The sequence below is a fragment of the Microcaecilia unicolor genome, chromosome 5 (assembly GCF_901765095.1).
Source record: "Microcaecilia unicolor chromosome 5, aMicUni1.1, whole genome shotgun sequence".
Classification (NCBI taxonomy): Eukaryota; Metazoa; Chordata; class Amphibia; order Gymnophiona; family Siphonopidae; genus Microcaecilia; species Microcaecilia unicolor.
This window is the reverse complement of record NC_044035.1, coordinates 61,177,145-61,202,850: the sequence shown is the minus strand read 5'-3', so window position 1 is coordinate 61,202,850 and position 25,706 is coordinate 61,177,145. Positions and strand designations below refer to the sequence as shown.

Here is a 25,706-nt window from a genome sequence, read left to right as displayed (position 1 = left end):
CCTTTTGTATTGAACACAATCAGTGGCATAGCCATGGAGGATCCCCAAAAATTATCCATCACCCTTGCCGTAGCTGGCAGGGATCCCTAAGTTGTGCCATCTGAAGACCATCTCCTCTGGTCCGGAAGCCAGAGCTCTCTAAGCTTTGCAGCTAGTGGCTGTGTCCTCAAACTGCTGCTGTAACTGCTGGGCCCCATTCATGCTCAGTTTTCATGCATGCAGAAAAACCTAGCATTCATAGGGGTGGGTCAGCAGTGACAAAAGCAGCTTGGGGACACTGCCACTGGCTGCAGAGTTTGAAGAGTTCTGGCTGTCAGAGTGGAAAAAGGAAGAAAAAGTATTCACCTCGAGATCCCTGCCAGTTCAGGTATTTATATTTTGAATTTAGGTGGGGGGCAGGGGGAAAACCGGTGCCCATTCAATTTTGAGTTCAGCCCAGCCTAGCCGTACCGTGCCCCCTCCCACCCCCCAGGTCTGGCTATGCCACTGAACACAATACATCTATGATAAATATATCTCAAATTTAATATATTTCAGTTAATAAATTCAAAATAAAACACTTTTTTCTTCCTTTGTCTGGACATTTATTTTTCCGTCATATTGGTCCCAGTTTCTTCAAACGTCTTCTGCTAATTCTTTTTCTAGCGGCTTTTGTCCATTTGTCTTTTCTTCTCTCTCCAGTCTTGTTCTGTTTCTTCACTATACCTGTCTCTTATCTTTCCTTTCTAGGTCTTTATCTTTTCTGCCTCTCTATCCACTCAGATTTCATCTTTTTTTTCACCCTTCTTTTTTTTTTTTTTTTACTTTTCAGCTACCTATTAACTTTCCATATTCTTCTCTTACTCCCTAGCTGTCCCATTTCCATTTCACTCCTCCAGCCTGCTATTCCTTTCCATCTTTCATCTACCCTCCATTACTACCTCTGTATTCACTATCCACCTCTCACTGATTATCTTGTCACCCCTTCTTGGCCTTTCCCACATGGTTCTGCCATTGCCACTATTTCCCTTTCTTTCCTCTCCCTTCCTCCATTCTTGTGCTTAGTATCTCCTCTCCCTGTCCCTTTTCCTCCACACTCATCTTCCTATCCCATCTCTACTCATGTGTGCTACTTTCCCCCTTCTTTCCTGCTGTTGTTCTCCCACCCCATATCACATCACATGAGCCAGCATCTCTCCCTCCCACCCTCCCTTTTTTCTGCACCTGCCTCTCCCCTCCATTGCTTACCTGGGTCCAGCATCTTTCTCATTCTTCCCAACTGTCCTCTCATCTACCACTTTTCCCTCCCTCCCCACCACTCCTGGGTCCAACATCTTTCCCTCTCTCTTCTTCCCCCCACCCCATTGTCTGCCACATCTTTCTTTTCCTCCCCTCTGTTCCCAGGCCCTTCATTTTTTTTTCTATATCCTCCCCCAACTCCCAATATGACATGTCCCCCTATCTCTAAAATCTCTCCCCCAGTCTACTTTAAAACAGCTCCAGAGGCCCCCACAGTCTGCCACCTCCTTCTGTTCTCACCACCCCCACCCAAGGTCTTCCTCCCTTCCCCTCACCTTTCCTTTCTTCTTAACATCACATTTTGTTTACATGGAGTGGGGGAAAGCATAGCTGCCGAGAGACTGAACTGGGCCTGAGGCAGGGCCGCTGCTGCTGACCCCCCCCCCCCCCCCCCACACAGGAACGCCACCATTCCCCAGGATTGCCACTGCCACCCTCCACCACAATTCCATATACCCCCAGAATAAACCTTCCTCCAGCACTGTTCTGCACTCCACCGCATTGCCTGCCCTGCCCCCTGCAACTCCTTTTCCCCTCAAATAGCGCATACTCAATTTAATCAAAACCAAACGTACGCGACATGAAGGGAAAAACAGCCGCAGGGCAGACAATGCGGCGGAGTGAAGAACAGTGCTGGAAGAAGGCTTCTTCTGCTGGTGGGGCCTGAGGACCCCCACCAGCCAAAAAAGAGTCCACTGAGCCCTGTGCCTGCTCCTCCCCAGCCTCTCAGAGAGGCCAAGCACTGGAGTTTTCTCTCTCCTGCTCTTGTTGGGAAGTGATCACCCAGATCCCGTCAGGAGCTGGAGAGAGAAAGAGACCCCAGCGCTGGGCCCCCCTTAGAGGCCAGGCCCGGGGAAATCTTACACCTCCCCCCCTCTAGGCGGCCATGGGGGCAGTAGTGATTCTTATATACTGCCAGCATCTGTCCCGGTGCAGTTTCTCTGCTGCACTCCTCCCCCTTCTGATGCAACTTCCTGTTTCAGCCTGGGAAGAATATGACAGAGAAACAGTGCCTGGACAGACACTGACAGTGTATAAGAATCGCCGCCGCACTACTGCCAACAAAATGCGATGTTAGGAAGACAGGAAAGATGAGGGGAAGGAAGGGGGACCTTGGATCAGGATGGCAAGAATGGGAAGAGGTGGCAGACAGCAGGGGCCCCTTGGAGCTGCGGGGCTTAGGACAGCTACCCTGTTTGCACCCCCCCACCCAATGCCAGCCCTGAGTCAACTGTTACGTTAACTGTTAAAGTAGCTTAGTAAGTAGGCCCCATCTGAAAGCAGGATCCCAAATAATAAACAGCAATAAATTCTTTTTGGTTATGTCTCAAAATACTGAAGTCTGAAATGCATGAAATGTGGAAAGGTAACAATCTGTAGTCATATTTGTTTTAAAAATGTATTTAGTTTATTTTGCTCTGGTTCTCAGCTGGCTGCTTTAGTCGTTAGACTATTCCTTTATTTTGTCTCCCTGCTTTCCTGACTGGTATTCTTTAAAGAGGGAAATTTGTTATGTAACAAGGCAAGCATAATAACAAGTTGGCAAAAAACAATAATGAAAGCAGTGAAAAGAAAATGGTCTGTTTCTAATTATGAGTAGTGGTTGAATTTCTCTACAGGAGAAAAACATCTGAAATGGTCTTTCCTCATAAAATTTACATATCAATAACATTTGTTATTCCATGTTTACCTTTGCAACAAAAGCTGTTTCAATGACAATATTTACTTTTATTTTTACACTCAGCAATCAATGCATCCATAAAAACATTTGAGTTTTTGTTAAAATGCTTTGAAAGTGATACATCTGAAAAGCACGCATCTTTTATAAACTCATTTATAAGTGAAAAGTCTGATCGTCATTCATTGCTAGACAGAACACCATCTGGTGGGCTAGAATACTTCAGTGTGGAGAATGACACAGTGCATGTTAATGTTGATATTGTAGAAACTGGAAATATTTTACTAGCCAACAGTTATTTATCCTCTATCAAACAGTACACACAATAAAAATATTTTAGGAACTTAAGAAAAATTTAGCAAAATATGAATGAATGGGAAAAATAGGATAACAAGCAGGCAAGAATACGATTCAGACTGTATAATCACTTTTGGTTGTATAGCTTAACATCTAGGGCCTTGAGGAACTGGAAGTCTGAAACAAAAAAAAAACACAATTCCATGAATTCCCCATGTATCACTGGTGATCAATTCAGTCTACACTATAGGAGGCAGCGGCGTCGGCAAAAAGAAGTCCTTTTTAAAATTACTTAGGGCCAGATGTAGTAAATGATTTTGCAGAGACTGCAGATTTAGAAAATCCCTTTAGCATATCTGGTTCTTAGTCATACTTGGAAATGTGTAGTCAGAATGGTAAAAGTGCCTTGAATTTTATTTGTTAGATGAATAAAACCAATCTGTTTATAAAACACTTGCAGTAATTTAAGAATGCAAGATATTTACTATTCCCCATATTTTTCACTCTTGGTATGGTACCAGCATCTTAAAAGAAAGTGCCAAGAGTCATACTTTTCAGCAAAACAAACATGCTACACAGTAGCATAAACGGCAGCAGATAAGACCTGCATGGTTCATCCAGTATGCCCAACAAGGCAGCCAGATCAGTACCTGCCACTCTGTGCGGGTAACACTCTTTTATGCCTTCTTTAAACATGAAGACAATTTAAGTTTTGATTTGAATCCATTGTATTTCTATGTTTATCCCATCTATTAAAGGTAAGGAAAGTAATCTACCCACCAATATAATTTAAGAACTACATTTTTTTTTAAATATATATATCGGGTAGGGCACCCAATACAAAATGGACAGCGCAATAATAGCCTCAATTAGAAATGTTCTCCTCTCAAGATTTTATTTATTTATTTTTGTTACATTTGTACCCCGTGCTTTCCCACTCATGGTAGGCTCAATGCGGTGGGCAATGGAGGGTTAAGTGACTTGCCGAGACTGTAGAAGGAATGTGTCTTGAAGAATTTAAGGATAAGAAGATTGTGATAGCTAAGACCACTGTAGAGGATTTTCTGAGGAATGGAGAGAAACATGAGCTGATATCCAGAGTACCTGAACAAGTAGGGCAAGGTGTGGGTTTGAAGATAATATTATATACAATGAGGAATTAATTTATTTATTTTCCTGTCTTTCATAACATTAACATCTTCTTGAAAAACCGCTAGCTCGGGAGAGAGGATCTGTGGTCACAATTGCAACTGATTGTCCAAATAAAATAACACACCTTTAAAACTTATTTCAACAGCAGCATACCAGTAAACTGCCCTACAGAAATAATCGGGCTCAGTTTAGCTCCATTAATAAAGAAAATACTGGGAAACATACTTTTCGGTTTCCTCCATTCCTTCTTCTAGAAAATCATTTGTGATGTTTTATCTATCTGATGTAAAAATGAATGGTTCTGTAATACTGTTGTGACAAATTACTGAAAACATCTGTTCCTCCACAGAAGAAGATCAAATCACTGCTTTCTAGCTTTCAAAGATCCTGTCATTCTATCCCAACCAAGCAAATCAAGACCTGAATTTTAACAGACACCTATGATGAGAAGTGATATAAAGATGGTTGCAAGCTCAAAGAGCTGCAATTGTGACCAGAGATCATGTTTCCAGGATAGTGTTTTTCAAGAAGTCCTGATCTACTTCAAAATGAAAAAGTCAAGTATAAATGACTTTTAATTCCTTACTATATGGTAATATGAATGTGGGCGGATTTCCTTCCAAAGGAATTTTACTATGAAAGGAGGATGACTGATGACATTTTGCTAGTTTCCTTTCTGAATTTAAAAACCTTCAATTAAGCAGAACCAGAAATTTGCCAGGCTCAACTGCATATCCATGAGTTTATGGACCTGCTTTAACAGAATTTGGAAAAGAAAATACAATCCAACAAAAGGTGGTATATAATTCCAATACATAAATACACAAATATCATTACTAACTAGTATGTATGGAATAAATACTTATAACCACTTATATATAAGGAGAAAAGGACCTCATATAGCCAGGTGTATAGACTTTAAATCACCAAACAGCTTATCCACAATATACAAGATACAAGGAAATACATATTCTAGAATTAACTCTTAAAACATCTGTGAGGATAGAGATCATTCCCTGCCAGGGGTTTCAGCTCCCCTCTGGGATGTCCAGATCTCTTTCGCCACCACTTTCTTTGGCAATTATAAACTGCTTCAATTTTTCTGGGTGAAAAAATACATAGAATGCTGTATTTAAGGAAATAATACATCTACAAGCATATTTCAACTTGAAAGTGCCACCTAGAGAGAGAACCCGAGATCTAAGTCCCAGAAATTCTCTTCTCCTTCTCTGAGTAGTTTTACTAAGACCAGGAAAAATTTGTATTTTTGATACCAGAAATTGGGCTGAAATATGTCAGTTTCCCCAAGAATTCTTTCAATTTCTCTGTACCATCACTCTTAAATACCATTGCTAGAAAGGATAGCTTCCCTTACATTTTACTCAGTAAAGACCAAAGCAAAGAATGCATTTAGTCTCTCTGCTACGGCCTTGTCCTACCTGAGTGCTCCTTTTACTCATTGATGATCTAATGGTCCAATGAGTCCCTCACAGGCTTTCTGTTTCTAACGTACCTGAAAAGGTTTTTGCTATAAGCTTTTGTCTTTATAGCAAGCTTAAACTCTAAACAGGGGTCTACTTTCACTGCTTGCTTGTTCTAAACCGATGTTAAAGTAAACTGTAAAACAGCAACTTAAGATGCAAAACTATTAAAACAGCTTTATATGAAACTCTAACAGTGAAGTTTTCCTTCCCTCAACAAGTCCTCTCTTTATTAACAACTAACTTTTGCTTTTATGAGTATCAATTTCTCTGGATGTACAGCAGCAATTTATTAAAGACAAAATACTTATGAATAGAACCATGAAGGGAGCAAAAAATGAAAAATAAGGAGTCACCTAAAAAAAGTTAGAGGTATAGCATGTTTCCCTATGACAAAACAACACACATCCAGTGGCGTAGCAAGGGCAGGGCGGTGGGGGAGGTCCGCCCCGGGTGTCAACGGGTGGGGGGTGCTCCGTCCACCCCCCCCCCCCCGGCGCAGTGCCTCTCAATCCCCCCGACAGTCCCCACCTGCCTACCAGCTGAGCTCCGGCCAGCACCTCCAATCTGCAGCGCTGCTGACTTTAAATGAAGAAAACCGTCTCGTCGTTGGCCCTTCACTCACTGAGACCCGCCCTCGAGGAAATAGGAAGCTATATCAGAGGGCGGGACTCAGTAGTGAAGGGCCAACAACGAGACGGTTTTCTTCATTTAAAGTCAGCAGCGTTGCAGATTGGAGGTGCCGGCCGGAGCTCAGCGGGTAGGCAGGTGGGGACTGTCGGGGGGAGTGAGAGGCGCTGCGCCGGGGGGGGGGGGGGGGTTAGGGTCCCCACCAGGGGGGGTGCCAACACCAGGGGGGTGCCGTTCCACGCCGGGGGGGGGGGGGCGCCCTGTTGCACTGCACCCCGGGGGGGGGGGGGGTGCGCAAAGCGGCTATCCGCCCCGGGTGTCAGCCAAGCACGGAACGCCACTGCACACATCAGTAACCAAAACAAACTACTGAGTTTGTTACAGCTGTCACTCTAAGGTTTAGAAGCTCCTCTTCTTGTTTGCAAATAAACATCTTGGTGTAGGGGCCAGGGTCAGAAACTTCTTCATGACTTGTGTGAATTTATAAATATGTGGGAAAATCCAGACCTTCTGTCCAGGAAGCAAAGTAGTAATAAATGAAAAATCATTTTCTTACCCTGTTCAATGACAAAGGTAACTAGCAACATAGCTTTATCCCCGTCATCTTCACCATATTTTCTAGGAAGACTAAAAACTCCAATTTGGCTTCAGCCGATGCTTCAACCCTCTCACCAATTTGTGAACTTTTAGATGGCAAAAAAAAAAAGAGCAAAGCTGCTTACTTGTAACAGGGGTTTTCCACAGTCATAAGGGAAATGCAGCCACACTTTATGATGACACCAGCTGATAGATATAGATAACAGATATGGAAAGAGGACACTTATGTGTGTGTGTGTATATATATATATATATATATATATATATATATATATATATAAAAGCTAGTGTGGCTGTGCAGGAAGTCCTGCATTAGGTCATACAGCCAATCAGCTTTCAGGTGTCCCATACCTACTAGAACAGGAGTTGAACATTATGGTGATTTCTAAGTTTGTTATGAAATGATTAATGCTATTTTGCATCTTGTCTATGCATGTCTCCCCTTTTGTTTTTGGTAGGGGGAGGGGGGTATGGAGAAGCCCTGCTATAGGTATGCAACTTTGCTTTATTTGTAGACAAGCAGGGCAAATGGAGGCACACTTTATGGTGAATCCAGAGCTAAGGGCCAAACATTTGACCTGGTGATGGCCTGCATAACTTAAAAGATGGAGATCATATTGTGCAAAAAGGATTTGCAAGACAATCTGGCCAAAAACTGTATCTGGGCTGCAGATTGATTGAGATAATACTGTTTGGAAAAAGTATGTACAGTGGGGGAAATAAGTATTTGATCCCTTGCTGATTTTGTAAGTTTGCCCACTGACAAAGACATGAGCAGCCCATAATTGAAGGGTAGGTTATTGGTAACAGTGAGAGATAGCACATCACAAATTAAATCCGGAAAATCACATTGTGGAAAGTATATGAATTTATTTGCATTCTGCAGAGGGAAATAAGTATTTGATCCCCCACCAACCAGTAAGAGATCTGGCCCCTACAGACCAGGTAGATGCTCCAAATCAACTCGTTACCTGCATGACAGACAGCTGTCGGCAATGGTCACCTGTATGAAAGACACCTGTCCACAGACTCAGTGAATCAGTCAGACTCTAACCTCTACAAAATGGCCAAGAGCAAGGAGCTGTCTAAGGATGTCAGGGACAAGATCATACACCTGCACAAGGCTGGAATGGGCTACAAAACCATCAGTAAGACGCTGGGTGAGAAGGAGACAACTGTTGGTGCCATAGTAAGAAAATGGAAGAAGTACAAAATGACTGTCAATCGACAAAGATCTGGGGCTCCACGCAAAATCTCACCTCGTGGGGTATCCTTGATCATGAGGAAGGTTAGAAATCAGCCTACAACTACAAGGGGGGAACTTGTCAATGATCTCAAGGCAGCTGGGACCACTGTCACCACGAAAACCATTGGTAACACATTACGACATAACGGATTGCAATCCTGCAGTGCCCGCAAGGTCCCCCTGCTCCGGAAGGCACATGTGACGGCCCGTCTGAAGTTTGCCAGTGAACACCTAGATGATGCCGAGAGTGATTGGGAGAAGGTGCTGTGGTCAGATGAGACAAAAATTGAGCTCTTTGGCATGAACTCAACTCGCCGTGTTTGGAGGAAGAGAAATGCTGCCTATGACCCAAAGAACACCGTCCCCACTGTCAAGCATGGAGGTGGAAATGTTATGTTTTGGGGGTGTTTCTCTGCTAAGGGCACAGGACTACTTCACCGCATCAATGGGAGAATGGATGGGGCCATGTACCGTACAATTCTGAGTGACAACCTCCTTCCCTCCGCCAGGGCCTTAAAAATGGGTCGTGGCTGGGTCTTCCAGCACGACAATGACCCAAAACATACAGCCAAGGCAACAAAGGAGTGGCTCAGGAAGAAGCACATTAGGGTCATGGAGTGGCCTAGCCAGTCACCAGACCTTAATCCCATTGAAAACTTATGGAGGGAGCTGAAGCTGCGAGTTGCCAAGCGACAGCCCAGAACTCTTAATGATTTAGAGATGATCTGCAAAGAGGAGTGGACCAAAATTCCTCCTGACATGTGTGCAAACCTCATCATCAACTACAGAAGACGTCTGACCGCTGTGCTTGCCAACAAGGGTTTTGCCACCAAGTATTAGGTCTTGTTTGCCAGAGGGATCAAATACTTATTTCCCTCTGCAGAATGCAAATAAATTCATATACTTTCCACAATGTGATTTTCCGGATTTAATTTGTGATGTGCTATCTCTCACTGTTACCAATAACCTACCCTTCAATTATGGGCTGCTCATGTCTTTGTCAGTGGGCAAACTTACAAAATCAGCAAGGGATCAAATACTTATTTCCCCCACTGTATGGGAAGCCCAAGCAGCTTCTCTGCAGATACCCTGAATAGAGGTTGTTTTAGAAAGGGCTACAGAAACCAATTTAACTTTTAATTGATGGGCAGACAGGTAGTTACAATCCTGTCTGCTTAAAAAAAAATACAATCTGCAACACGAGAAGAGAGAGCTCTCTTTGAACCTCGGTTGCATGGTTTTGACAGAGTTAAAGGTGACAAATAGCTGTGATGATTTCCTAATGTCCCTTGAAGCTAGTACGGAGAAGAGTAGAATTTTCTACAGTTCAATGAATGCAGAGTTTGACAGGTGTCTGAAGAATGAGGAGGTAGAACAAAACTGGTAAGATAGGTGAAAGAAACTTGTGGAGGATATACAATACCACTCTTATAGAAAAACTGAGTGAATGGTGGATAGCGGACAAGGGTTTGTAATGTGTCTACTCTCTTGGTGGAAGTGAAGGCTACAAAAATATTTACCAAGACAGGTGTGAGAGAGAGAGAGAGACAACAACCCAGAGGCTTAACAGGCAAATCCATGAGTCTGGTAAGGAGTATGCTGAGCTCCCAAGCCAATAATGTAGACTTAAAAGATAGTTATATGTTGGATTTTAGATACAGTTAGATGGAGAGAAATGGATTTCCATCATTAAGTACATGATAAATCGCGACAGCAGCTACTTGAATACGAAGATGCAGTTTTTAGTCCACAACTGGAAAGATGAGGTAAATAAGCAACAATGTAAATCAGTGAACATATGGTAGGATTCTGACCATGAGACCCCAACCAAGATACAAAACAATTCAACTTTAGTTGTTAAGACCTTCTCAAAAAAGGGTGTCTTGTTGCCCTTATGATATCCTTTATCTCTTTAGAAAAAGGAAGGACGCTAAACATTGCCACTCAATTCCCATGCAGTCAGGGCAAGGCTCTTAAGAATGTTAGGAATTGGATCTCCCTGTTGCAGAAGCAGGGTTGTTTACTGACCTAGAAGTAGCAGGGTTGAGACAGACATTGCTAGAACATGGGGAAATCATATTTGAATAAACAGAGTGATGAGAATAGTTTGAGCTTTATGTGATTTTTATTCATTGACCAGGAAGCCTAAAAGCTAGAGAAGACTTAAGGTTTGTTGTATGGTACAGTGAACTTACCTATAACTTTATATAGGTAAGTTCACTGTACCAAATAGGTTACATAAGGTTTGTTGTATGGTACAGTGAACTTATCTATAATTTTATCTGTGACTTTGCACCACAACTAGGGTCAAGCATTTTGTGAACACTCTAGGTGCTGCTGAAAGGAAGAACCTTGTACTGATAATGCTTCTACCGGAAGGTGAACTGGAGATATTTGTAATGATCTGCATAAATAAAGATGCTTCCTTCTGGTCTAGAGATGGCAGCCAATTGTTCTTTTCCAGAAAGAGCAGGGTGTGCACTAGGGAAATAATCTTAACTTGTCTTTGTTCAGCAAAAGATTGACGGATCAATATTCAAAGTGATTTAACCAGCCAGAAGAGGCTCCTGGTCAACTAAATTGCTTGTGCAAGGCTATCCACTGACATTCAGCAGTACTAAACTGCACTCGGAAACTTTGTGAGCAGAGGAAGAAGGGCTATGCTTGATCTTGCTGGCAGATAAACAGGCTCATTTTCAAAGCACTTAGCCTCCCAAAGTTCCATAGAAACCTATGGAACTTAGCCTCCCAAAGTGCTTTGAAAATATGCCTCAAAGTATACTGAAAACTGATAGGCTGTTTGACCACATATGGGAAGTCCTGTACAGTCACACTAGCTAAAAAGAGGACACCTATCAGCTGGAGGGGGTCTCCAGGCATCTTGGCCACCTTGGAAGACATCATCACAAAGAGGGGCATAATCAAAAGGGATGCCCAAGTTTTGTTGAGGACGTCCTCGCAAAATGTCCCGATGGAGGGGCGGGGAAACCCGTATTATCGGAACAAGATGGATGTCCATCTTTCGTTTTGATAATACGGTCGAGGATACCCAAATCTTGAAATTTTGGTCGTCCCTAGACTTGGTCATTTCTGATTTTCGGAGATAATGGAAACCAAGGATGCCAATCTCAGAAACGACCAAATTCAAGCCCTTTGGTCATGGAAGGAGCCATTATTTGTAAAGCACTGGTCCCTCTGACATGCCAGGAGAGCAACCGGGCACCCTTGGGGGCACTGCAGTGGACTTCATAAATTGCTCCCAGGTACTTAGCTCCCTTACCTTGTGTGCTAAGCCCCCAACCCCCCCTCCCCCAAAACCCACTACCCACAACTGTACACCACTACCATAACCCTTATGGGTGAAGGGGGGCACCTAGATGTGGGTACAGTGGGTTTCTGGTGGGTTTTGGAGGTCTCGCTGTTTCCTCCACAAACATAATAGGTAGGGAGGGGGATGGACCTAGGTCTGCCTGCCTGAAATGCACTGCACCCACTAAAACTGCTACAGGTACCTGCATACTGCTGTGATGGACCTGAGTACGACATCTGAGGCTGGCATAGAGGCTGGCAATCAATATTTTGAAAGATGTTTTTTTGAGGGTGGGAGGGGGTCAGTGACCACTGGGGGAGTAAGGGGAGGTCATCCCCGATTCTCTCCAGTGGCAATCTGGTCATTTCGGGCACCTTTTTGCACCTTGGTCGTAAGAAAAACATGACCAGGTAAAGTTGTCCAAGTGCTCATCAGGGACGCCCTTTTTTTTTTTTTCCATTATGGGTCGAGGACGTCCATGTGTTAGGCACGCCCATGTCCCGCCTTTGCTACGCCTCCAATATGCCCCCTTGAACTTTGGCCGTCCCTGCAACAGAAAGCAGTTGGGGACGTCCAAAATCGGATTTCGATTATACCGATTTGGACGACCCTGTGAGAAGGACGCTCATCTTCCGATTTGTGTCGAAAGATGGGCGTCCTTCTCTTTCGAAAATGAGCCCAAAAGTGTCCCTGCATTTGCTCTAGTACTAGTTCCTTTAGAATTTTTGAAGTCTCAACAAATTATTTCTGCGCAAAGTGTGCCACTAAAAGAATTTATGGGAAATTACAAAACCTTAAATTCATATTTCTTTGTTAGTTCTCTAATACCTCAAATTTATGATGAATAGCATTGTTCTCACAAACTACCAGCCCTCTTGGCTAGAAAACACCCAATTCTTGCTCCTGCTTTGCCTCATGATATTTAAGCTTAGTTGACAGGGTCCCAATGCCTTTGGAGCACTGAGAAACTGAATCTTCGATGTGAACTAAAGCAGACCAAATTGAGTCCCCAACTCGTAAGAAAGCAGGAAAGCCCATCATCGAAAAACCAGACTGACTCTTGCTCACCACTGAACCACTGGCACCAGTTAAACTTCCTTTACTTCTTTGTCCTGAACATCTACTCCTGCAGTTTGATAGTCCAGGCTTCCCGCAAAAGCTGTAGGATTTGGTAGAGCCAGCAGAAAGAGCTTCACTGCTCTAGTGCTTAACAATGCTGGCCAAATCGATTTATGAGCACTCTGCACCTCATCCTATGCTGCCACAATTCTTTCATAGTAGGAAGAAGCTTATGTTCCACTAGTGAGAACTAAGTAAGACCCAACATTCTATGTGGGTCAAATACTTTTGTGGCTCACACTAATCCCCAGGCACAAAGTGAAAGATATGGGAAAAAAACAACATAAGAAATGAAATTTCTGGTCGAACCATAGCACAGAAACAGTACTAGTCACCCTTATGAACAAATTTAAGCAAATAATAGCAACCGGGAACAATATACTCCTCCTACAATTTGACATGTCAAGCGCCTTTGACATGGTCGACCATGAAATCCTACTACACATACTTGAATACTTCGGCATTGGAGGAAATGTCCTAAGCTGGTTCAAGGGGTTCCTAACCCTGCGCTCGTATCAAGTTACATCACACTCAACCACGTCCAAGGCATGGATACCGGAATGTGGAGTTCCACAAGGATCACCCCTCTCACCAACTATTTTCAACCTAATGATGATCCCCCTAGCAAAACTCCTATCAAACCATAACCTCAATCCACATATATACGCTGATGATGTGACAATATATATCCCCTTCAAACATGACATCAAAGAAATCTCCAACGAAATCAATCAAAGCCTACACATCATGAACACATGGGCAGACACATTCCGTCTGAAATTAAATGCAGAAAAAACTCAATGCCTGGTACTCACCTCCCAACACAACACCAACGAATTCAACGCGATAAACACACCAAACCTAAACCTTCCAATCTCAGAAACGCTAAAAATCCTTGGAGTCACTATCGACCGCCACATAACACTGGAAACCCACGCAAACAACACAACTAAGAAGATGTTCTACTGCATGTGGAAACTGAAAAGGATAAGACCACTCTTCCCAAGATTCGTCTTTCGTAACCTAGTGCAATCCCTCGTCCTCAGCCATCTGGATTACTGCAACTCATTATACGCAGGCGGCAAAGAGCAAACACTAAGGAAACTCCAAACAGCCCAGAACACAGCAGCCAGACTCATCTTCGGAAAACCAAAATATGAAAGGGCAACACCACTACGAGAGAAACTACACTGGCTTCCACTGAAGGAACGCATCACCTTCAAGGTATGCACACTAGTCCACAAGATCATCTACGGCGAAGCCCCAGCCTACATGTCCGAGTTGATTGACCTACCACCCAGAAATGCTAGGAGATCTTCCCGAACATACCTCAACCTCCATTTCCCTACTTTCAAGGGCGTGAAATACAAGACGCTACACGCGTCAACCTTTTCTCACACGAGCACGCAGCTTTGGAACTCACTGCCATGCAACTTAAGAGCGATCCACGAACAAGCATCCTTCCGCAGATTACTGAAGACCCACTTGTTTGAGTCAATCTACGGAAAAAACCAAAACACATAGAGTCTACACTCACTTACATCAATGCATCACACATCCACTCAAGATCTCTCATTCCCCCCAATTCCACATTACTCATACATACACTTACAGGAATAGGTAAACCATGTGCCTAAATGTCTTAACACTACCATTAAACTTCCTATTATCTCCTCCCAAAGTCTCCCTGTTGATGTCCCATTGTGATATTCCTAATGATAATTTGATTATCTCGCATAACTTGTACAATGTAACCCATAACCAAATTGTATCAACTGTATTCTCTGTATTCATATCTTATTGTAAGCCACACTGAGCCCGCAAAGAGGTGGGAAAATGTGGGATACAAATGCAAACAATAAATAAATAAATAAATTAGAAGCTGCTTGGTCTACTGGCTTCTAAACCTTTTAGAATAATAATTTCTTTGGCAAGAGGATGCAGGTAGAGATAGCAATGGCAGATTTCAGTGGATAAGAACATAACATAAGAACATGGATATACTAACACCAACTTAACTGATCATGGTTTTGTTAGACACACATATATTGGAGCTTCAGCACATATGTACACAAGGTTTTAATTGTAATGCACTATCTTCCATCTTGCGTAGAGAGGTGTGGCAGCCGTGTCAGTCCACTTTTAAAGGTAATCAATAAAAATAAAACAAAATAAAACACGGAAAAGAAAATATGATGATACCTTTTTTATTGGACATAACTTAATACATTTCTTGATTAGCTTTCAAAGGTTGCACTTCTTCGTCAGATCAGAAATAAGCAAATGTTGGTAGATGACAGTATATATAAGTGAAACATCGAAGCATTTCAGTGACAGTCTAACAGGATTGGGGTGGATAGGTGAGAGACAGGAAGAGTCGGGTGGAGGAGGGACAGGGAGATATGCATGGAGACAGGAGGGTGACAAAACAGTACAATTTTATGGTTTATAATGGGCTAGAAAACCCAGATCTTTGTTAAGTCCTGTCTGGTGGGTGTCAAAATATTTAATCATTCTGACTTCAAAGGTCTTACGTTCCTGTATTGTTTTAAAGTTCCCTTTCAGGATTCTTACCATGAAATCACTGGTACAGTGTTCTACCAATACCGATACATCAATGACATTTTTATGATTTGGACTGAGGGGGAAGAAACTCTGAAACAATTTTACAATTCCTTCAATACATACCATTCTACAATCTATTCAAAATAGACTACTCCCCAGAAAAAGTCAATTTTTTGGACACCACAGTTTCAATCAGCGATGGCTATATACAATAATCCATATACAAGAAACCCACAGACAAATGCAGCTACCTCCACAACTCCAGCTTCCACCCTTCACATACAAAAAGATCCATTATTTACAGCCAATCCACAAGATACCACCATATCTACTCTGACCCAGGGGACAGAGACAGACACCTTGAAATCCTGACTGCATCCTAAAATAATCTCCAAGAATATTGCCTCCTCCCTCAAAACACCCAGAGAAAATCAGCTACAGTACAAAGAAAAAAAAGCCACAGACAGAATCTCCCTTATAGTGACATACAAACCAGAGCTAGAAAAATTAAGGAAAATCATAAAAGATCTGCAGCCTCTACTCCAGGAGGATGAATTACTGAAAGAGATATTCCCATCCCCACCAGTGCTGGCCTTCCAACAGCCACCCAACTTAAAACACAAGCTAATTAGAAGTAAGCTCCCAATACAGACTCAAAAAGAAAAGAATGGCACACATCCTTGCAATATATCCAGCTGCAAACTACTACTACTTAACATTTCTATGCCAAAACATTTCACAGGACCCCACGGTCATTCACAAAGGAAAAATATTCAACATTAAGGAATCTTTCACGTGCTCATCTTCCAATGTGGTAAATATCATTCAGTGTAAAAAATGCAACGAAGGCTGCTACATTGGAGAAACAAGTCAGATGCTAAAGAAGAGATTTAATTTACATAGACACCATATGAAAAATGCTAGCACCAATAAAGATGTCACGCCTGTGGGGCAGCACTTTACAAAACCAGAACACTGTACCAGTGATTTCATGGTAATAATCCTAAAAGGGAACTTTAAAACAATACAGGAATGTAAGATCTTTGAAATCAGAATGATTAAATATTTTGACACCCACCAGACAGGACTTAACAAAGATCTGGGTTTTCTAGCCCATTATAAACCATAAAATTGTACTGTTTTGTCACTCTCTTGTCTCCATGCATATCTCCCTGTCCCTCATCCACCCGACTCTTCCTGTCTCTCACCTATCCACCCCCATCCTGTTAGACTGTCACTGAAATGCTTTCATGTTTCACTTATATATACTGTCATCTACCAACATTTGCTTATTTACGATCTGACGAAGAAGGGCAACCTTCGAAAGCTAATCAAGAAATGTATTAAGTTATGTCCAATAAAAAAGGTATCATCTTATTTTCTTTTCCATGTTTTATTTCTATTGATTACCTTTAATTGTAATGCACTAAACCAGGGATTCTCAACCCAGCCCACAGGATACACCCAGCCAGTCAGGTTTTTAGGATATCCACAATAAATATGCATGAAATAGATTTGTATACAATAAAGACAAGGCATGCAAATTTATCTCATGCATATTCACTGCGGATATCTTGAAAACCTGACCAAGAGGAAAACCTCTACAGTAAACTAAAGATATGCAAATTATCACAGCTTAAAAAATAAAAAAGGAGTGTGCTGATAGAAAAAAACAGTGCATACCACCATGGTAAGAAGCCACTGCTTCCTGAATGAGGACTAACTCTTTCACTGACAGGAAAGGAAAAAAAAAAAAAAAAAGACTTCCTCTCTTTAAAGAAGCTGTCAGTTCCAGAGCACCCCTGGCTTGAGCATCTGGCACAGGGAGGCCTTGAATAGAGGTGTCCCCCCACCCCCACCCCTAATTAATCCACCCTGGTGCACAAATGGTACTTAAGTGTCTTTTGCTACCATCTGGAAAAAAAAGGTGGTTGCCGAGACCTATTAGTATGTTGTAATGCACCTCTACAAGAAAGCCTACTACATAAGAATGTGCTCCCTTATTTGACAGGTTGACCCTAGAGACACATTTCAACATACCAATAGGGATTAAGCGCTACCATTTTCTAAGATGGTGGCACCAGGAGCAGGAACAGAAGGGGATTGCTTCTGCCTCCTGACCAAAAAGCGTGCTGGGGCGGGGAAGTGTTTGAAGCCTATTTATTTTCTGAGAAAGGGGGATTTGAGGAGTGTTTGACCCTGAAACCCCTTTTTGTGCTCTCCCTGAGGACCCATGTATCCCAATCTAGTGTTTAGAGCACCCTTTCATTCTGTCATATAAATAGCTGATCATGTCTTACAACACTTATCAGTTGAGAATTGAAGCTTAATCATGAAGTTATTAAGATTGACACTTTAAATTTAGAGGCTAAACAAGAACAGCAATGTATTCCAAACATACAAATATGTAGATCCATCACTTGATATGTATTCCTTGTACAAAACAGAACTTAGGCCGATGCCTACCTCTATCAATATTTCTCAGTATCATTAAGAACCACAAATTTCCTAGAAAATAATCACCATTCAGATCTAAACTGCAATTTGAAAATTCTTTAGTCAGAAAAGCAAACTTACATGTGTCATTTAAAATTCATTCTACTAAAGTAAATCACTCGAGAGTCTCCTTACCTTGGAACACAGTAAGCTGTCTTGATGTGTCAAATGAAAGCTAGTACAGCAAATGATTAATAAGCAAAACTAAACTGCATACAGATTAGCATAAGGTACATACAAATGAACTAGCAGTTAAGGAAAATAATAGGACACTGGCCAACATAAAGCAGAAAATATAATTTGAAGCAGAGGAAGCACAAAAAAGAAAAAAAAAGAAAAAGAAAAAAATACTGAGGCTATTCTTCTAGGATGAAATAGATGCAGAGACTTATCACCAATATTGATAGTAATACAAATAAAAATGAGAACTTTTATTCATAACATTGTATAAATCATCATTCTGATAAAATCTTTCAAGGTGGTTAGCAAAACAAAAAATACAAACTCAAAAACAATAAAACAACCATGCAAACTCATCCATTATTAACACTGAAATCCCAACGCACCTAACTCCAACTTGAAAACTTCATTACAAAAACCAAGAGAAGGAACGTTAAAAAAAAAACTCCAACAGGGTCATATGATTTTAATATTGTTTTCTCTGTCTTGTTTTGGTAACATTCTTTTGTTTCATTTTATAATACATAGAGAATAATTTCCTATAGTATCACTGGTTTTATACTTTTATTGCACAGACCTGTTGAAAGACAGTAAAGCAAAATACCATGATAATGTGGTGGTTTCAGTAAAACAGACGCCAGAATGAACAGACAGGCATAACCAACTGATAAGCGCAAACGATAATGCCCCCTTTACAGGAAGTTGAGGAGGCTTCACTTGGAATACTGTGTTAATTTTTGGCGACCATATCTCAGTCAGAATATAGAGAGATTAGATGCAGTCTAGAAAATATTAACAAAAATGGTGTAGGATCGTCACTTAAAGACACAAGATGAATCCTGGGGAACAGACTATTTATACATAAAGAAGGGGACACAGAGGTATGACAAACTTTTAAGACTTGAAATGTATCAAAAGATTAAAAAATGAACCCCTTCCCCCAAAGGAAAGGAAGCTGTAAAACCAGAAGACTATATGAAGCTGCATAGAGTTACAATATGGAGCAACATCAGGAAATATTTTTTTTTCTACTAGGAATCGATGGAGGGTGCCTATAGTGTCCTTTTGGAGTAGGTGGACACAAAAAATAAGGATGGAATTCAAGAAGGTGTAGTATATCTTATTAGATCCATTACTGGCAAGAAATTTAAACCAAGCATTGGACTCCTCAATTCAAAACTGTGGAATGACTATTTTGCACTTCTAAGAATGTTTTAGAATAGTCTGTCTAGCTTCAAGTTTTAGACATTATTTTGGGGTAATTCTGTAGTTATAGATCTTATCTTTAAAAAAGATGGAATCTGTCACTTTCTGCCATTTAAAGTTTGAGATATTTTTTTCGTTGGGGGGGGGGGGGGGGGGCTTAACCATTTGCCTGTGTAAACTGACTGCTGATGGCTGTAATCTGATAAACTACTTTCTATACAAGTTGCCTGACACTTAACAGGATAGGGTAATTAGATGTAATAGCTTAGTTTAGTGATTAAGAGAAGGGGGCATCTTTTAACATCTGTAGTCCTGGGGCCCTGTTTACTAAGGTGTGTTAGTGTTTTTTAGCGTACGCACTAACCTTGTAGGTGCCTATAGCAATATTGTAGGCACGTACATGGTTCATGCACATGGTTAACGTTCGTTAAAAACGTTAACGCGCCTATAGCCCTGCTTAGTAAACAGGGCCCCTAGTGTGCTAAGTTAATAGCTTGACATTGCAATAAGAAAATCCTGAAATGAAATTTCCTTTTAAGTTTCATCAGTTAATCAAATCACAGGTGTAAGCAGAGTAGGCCACCTGAAGTCAAAGCCAGTTAGCATAGCCTGGTCACAAGAACTATTAAAAACAGGCAAAAGCAGTACAGTACATCTTAAAGCATATTTACCTCTTAACACATTGATTACCAATGTTCTACAAAACCTAAGATGAAAACAGATTAACTTATACAGAAGTAAGGCTAAATTTTTAAAGACAACACTGGATATGATGAACTCTTTGCGGATCTTAATAAAAGATTGGACAATTTTAGAAACTACATTCAAAAGATCAAATATGAAAATTTGAATGGGATGAACCTGACTATACGAGAGGCCTATTTTACCCACGGATGAAATCCAAGACATTGTAGGTCAGGCAGTAGAGTAAGCTTTGTAACAAGAAAGAAAAGTTTGAGTCTGTAATATATATTTGTGGCTTATATGGTGTTTTCATTTTTTTTTAATCATCATGATTTATATCCTTTATTAATAAAAGCAGATTTTCAATTTTCTTTTTCGCTGGCTTCCTTCACCTCTTTTGTTGCATTGGAGTTGCAAAGTGGATCCTCTTTCTTGTGTTTGTATACCATTCTGTCCGTACCAAGCTGTTACAATAATTTCATTCACAAATACTGTAATGCATTTAGTTAAAACTTGCTCAGCAGCAAGGGGTGGAAGTAAAAACAAGTCCAAATGACCAGCCTGAACAGAAGGAAAGAGCGTGGAACAAGTTTATTGGCATATTTGCTGCTAAACGTGTTTCACGCTATTTCCTTCTGTTTGGGCTGGTCATTTGGACTTGGTTTCACTTCCAGCCCTTGCTGCTGAACTTGTTTCTTTCCTGTGGAAAATGTGGACCTCCCTAGTCTGCTTGCCCTTTAGTTAAAACTTTTCATTCCAAAAGCCTCTTACCATTTTCAAACTGGCAATGTTCTTATGAACTTTGTTTTTGTTTTGTGTACTGGAACAATTAATTTGACTGCCTTTCTTTAGTAAGCAAACATTCTGCAATCTGATACAAGTTATTGAAAGAACTATTTACATCATCGGGGGGTGGGGGTCCACTGCATTTTTGCATTTTGTGTGGCTTGTTTTCACCCTAAGTAATGCCAGAACGTTTTTGATGTTTCTTTTTATTTTAACATACTTTTTGTCCGTACTTACTTATTCTGCATCATATTCATAATAACCCAATCTGACGGATAGACATTCTTCCCAATGAGATTCTTGAACATGATGAATGTTTCCATCAAAAAGTCCTAAAATAAAGAGAAAAACGTTTGAAAAAGGCCAGTTTTTGATCTAAACTGATACCAAGTGGTTGATGAAAACTCACTTGATTAATGACTTGACTGAAAAAATAGCTTTTTTTGCAGAATGAAAAGAAGAAGAAAAAAAACTAGTGATAAAATATACTGGCTGCATAACTTCTGTTGCATTTTTTTTTGTTATTTAGGAATTCTTCTGACATCCCTCAATAAGGCAAGCATGATTCTGCCAAAACAACTGATACATGAATTGAGAACTATGAAGTTTTAAAGCATATCACTTACAAGAGTATAAACAAAGTCTGAATTATTCTTTATGACAAGCATGAAATCATTATTGATGACTGGTGTCTACTGTTCAACAAAAAACATTGAATGTGTGTGTATGTAGGCATGAAGGAAGTGAGAAAAGACAGGAAGGAAGATGGTTATATTTGTTTACTACCTCCTTACAGATGGCCAAGGTTGGACTTGAAACATTTATATACCATTTTTGTTTCTGTACCAGAACAATGAATTATCATATAACTGTGAACACATATGGGAACATCTTTCTAATGAAAAATTATGTTGGTAAGACTGTGCACTTCCCAAAAGCCTGTCTTCACATCAAGGAGATACATTTTTAATATAGTATTGTATTCAGTGAAATATTGAATTATAATGATGTATTTTGCTTACTGTATTAGATTGATGTCAACCGCTTCAGGGCAAAGTATAGCTCAAGGAAAGCAGTAATGTAAAATAAAATACATGCAAACAAGTTCAATAAGGGGGTCTTTTACTAAAGCTTAGCTTGAGCTATCTACAGCAGGTCCCACATAAATAAAATGGGCCCTGCTGCAGATAACTCGAGCTAAGTTTTATTTAAAAAAAAAACCCTGAAAAAAGGTCAGTTTCTAAAACTGAATTTACTCTGGATCAGTTCCTTTTCAATCATTTAACCATCCTTCGGTGACTAATTTAAATGCAGTCCTGATAGACACTAGCTTATGTGGAATGAATTCAGCGTAGAAGTCCAATTTCCATTCAACTAGTATCTCTATCAACATCTGAACTTGAACTCTGGTTTGGAAGTCTCAGTAGAGAAGTAAAGATGAAAAGGAAATGAAGACTTAACTCCTGTCTAATCCAACAGTAAGGATCTATGCAGAAATGGGATTAAACCTGCTTTACACTGCGCATGTTGTAATTTATCTTATGGATAAACTTCAGTTGTAATTTGACAATTTTCATGAACAATATTATGAAAAAAAAAAAAAAGAAAAGAAACCACCACCAAGGGGCCCTTTTATTAAAGCACAGTAAGCCTACCGTGCACTAAAAGAGCTGAGGGGTCCCGCGGTAGTGTTCTGCTTAGTGCACACTAATCAGAAGCTTAGCTGAGATTAGGTGGCAGAGCTGATGGTGGGAAGCGGGGCTGGTGGTTAGGAGGCGAGGATATTGCTGGGCAGACTTATACGGTCTGTCCCAGAGCCGGTGGTTGGGAGGCAGGGATAGTGCTGGGAAGACTTATACGGTCTGTGCCCTGAAAATGACAGATACAAATCAAGGTAAGGTATACACAAAAAGTAGCACATATGAGTTTATCTTGTTGGGCAGACTGGATGAACCATACAGGTCTTTTTCTGCTGTCATCTAGTATGTTACTATGTTACTGGAAAATATTCATTTTTTTATTTTCCAGCATGGGAGGTGTGTCTGGGGGGTGGAGAGTAGGCAGGCCTACGCTAATTGGGTAGCGAGGGCACATTACTGTACACTACTGAATTAATTGGGAAACAAAACGGGAGAATATCAAACATGATTGGCAGCAGAAGCACCTTCTGTTTCCAGTTTGTTCTCCACCTCTTCCCGTTCTTTGCCTACCAGAGTGGTACTGCTATATCTGGGTACAGGAGAAGGGCACAGCAAAGGTGACAAAATAGATGATGCCAATCAAACTTCTACTGGACTCAAGAACAGTTCACAGCCAAGAGTTTATTATTCAAAAAAGTGGACTCGACACGAATCGTGTTTCGACCACTCTGGCCTGCCTCAGGAGTCCCTAAAACAGTACATAATAAATTTTTTATTTTATTTTTTTTTTGTTACATTTGTACCCTGCGCTTTCCCACTCATGGCAGGCTCAATGTGGCTTACATGGGGCAATGGAGGGTTAAGTGACTTGCCCAGAGTCACAAGGAGCTGCCTGTGCCTGAAGTGGGAATTGAACTCAGTTCCTCAGTTCCCCAGGACCAAAGTCCACCACCCTAACCACTAGGCCACTCCTCCGCTCCAATCATAACTCAGCATAATTTATTATGTACTGTTTTAGGGACTCCTGAGGCTGGCCAGAGTGGCCAAAACATGATTTGTGTCGAGTCCATTTTTTTGAATAATAAACTCTTGCTGTGAACTTTTCTTGAGTCCAGTAGAAGTTTGATTGGCATTATCTATTTTGTCACCTTCGCTGTGCCCTTCTCTTGGATTTTCCATTGTGGAGGTCTGATTTCTTCTGTGTTTGGCGGTATCTGGGTACACGCATGCATGAAACCATGACAAAAACAAAGAGAATGCATGGAGGTTTATGACAAACTATGGTCTCATGTATTTGCTAGTTGGTGGCAAAAGTAGCTGAATAAGTTGCGGTTCATCACATTTTACTATTAGTGAAAAAATGAATGTAGATCTCAATTTTACAGTTTAGTGTTTCCTACCACATACAGAAAAATGCAGAATTTAAAAAATAGTGTGACAGTATACCACTGATGGGACTTAAACATGTTTTCAACGTCTGGGATCTATATACTGTCCAATCATCTGCTAGACAGGTTAAAATGGATTTTGCCCATCTATTTTCTCTTGTGAACTATTTACACACAGTTTAATTTATGCTACTAGATGTACACAGCGCTGTAAGCTGAACATGTAAGAGACAGTGCCTGCCCGACAGAGCTTGCAATCTAATCAGGACAGCCAAACAGGACAAATAAGGGATAACGGAATTACTTAAGGTGGGAATTATAAAACAGACATGGGTACTGAGCAAGTGAACAAGCTAACATAACTGTTAGAATCTATTTCACAGAATTGCCCCCCTTATGTGCTTTTATTGTATGCTCTGTTGAATTCTGATAATTTTTTTTGTATCCACTAGAAGTATATTTTCTGGCGTTATGCCTGATTTCACCCTCTGTGGACTCAAATGTCCTCTTGGTCCTACAACAGTCTACTCATTGACAAAAGCTTCTTTCTTTTCTCTTATCTGAATGCCTTTATTATATCCACCTGCCTCTCTTCTATAGTTACAGGTGATTTAAGGCACTGCTAGGTGTGCATCATCAAGCCATTACAATGCATTTGAACAGCTGTAATTTCTAAGCCTTTGTTGCTGTATCTCAGACTGCATCATCAGTAATGTGTGCAGCTCTGGTCGCCCCCCATCTCAAAAAGAATATAGCAAAACAAGAAAAGGTTTGGAGAAGGGTGAAAATATGATAAAGGGAATGGAACGCCTCCAATATAAAGAAAGGCTAAACAGGTTAGGGCTGTTTAATTTATAAAAGACACAATTGAGGAAAGTAATAAAACCAAGAGTGTGGTGGAACCATAAAATAGGGAATGGCTGTTTAACTTTTCAAACAATGTTAAAACAAAAGGACACTCCATGAAACTAACAACCGGCAGATTGAATACAAATCATATAATATTTTTTTCATGCAATGCATAATTAAGTTGTGAAATATGTTGCTGCAGGACATGCTCAAGATGAACAACACTGGGATTCAAAAGAGGTTTGGACAAGAAAAGTCCATACAACATTATTAGCTACATACTGTACACATGAGAGAGCCATCACTTATCCCTTGAAATAAGCTATCAAATACTCTTCCTATAACAACTATGACATATTACAAAATCTTTATCCCGTATTATAAATATATCAATGCAGTTTTCTAAAACATTATACACAGATACAGTGCTGTAGCTCACCACTGTAGCACATTACTCACACAGCATCAAAACACATGGAGGGACATAATCGAAAGGGGCGCCCAAGTTTTCCTGAGGACGTGGGAGGGGGTTAGTGACCACTGGGGGAGTAAGGAGAGGTGATCCCCGATTCCCTCCTGAGGTCATCTGGTCAGTTTGGGCACCTTTTTGTGGCTTGGTCGTAAGAAAAAAAGGACCAGGTAAAGTGGTCCAAGTGTTCATCAGGGACGCCCTTTTTTTCCATTATGGGTCGAGGACGCCCATGTGTTAGGCACGCCCACCTTCGCTACGCCTCCAACACGCCCCTGGGAACTTTGGTCATCCGTGGACGGAAAGCAGTTGGGGACGCCCAAAATCGGCTTTCGATTACGCCAATTTGGGCGACCCTGTGAGGACGCCTATCTTGCGATTTGTGTCGAAAGATGGGCGTCCTTCTCTTTCGAAAATAAGTCTGATTGTAATCCTTAAGAAAGCAACAAAGCCAGTAACCATCCTATCAGCGAAGCTATTAACACAGTGTAAAAGTACTTATCTCAATAGTCTTCCAGCAGAACATTCCAAAGATGGCTGTATAGTAATAAAGTAACATGGAGGGGCATAATCGAACGGCGCCGGCCATCTCCGTGGCCTGCGTTGTAAGTGGGCGGAGCCAACCGTATTTTCAAAAAAGATGGCCGGCCATCTT

General features: G+C 41.0%; 1 protein-coding gene across 1 annotated transcript in view; it reads right to left on the bottom strand.

The window, feature by feature from the left end:
* DOCK1 (dedicator of cytokinesis 1) overlaps positions 1 to 25,706 on the bottom strand; it is a 906,712-nt gene that overhangs the window by 323,522 nt on the left and 557,484 nt on the right. The window contains exon 29 of the mRNA XM_030202953.1: positions 20,943 to 21,037. Coding sequence (XP_030058813.1) covers positions 20,943 to 21,037 — 95 coding nt within the window. The remainder of the gene's footprint in view (positions 1 to 20,942; positions 21,038 to 25,706) is intronic.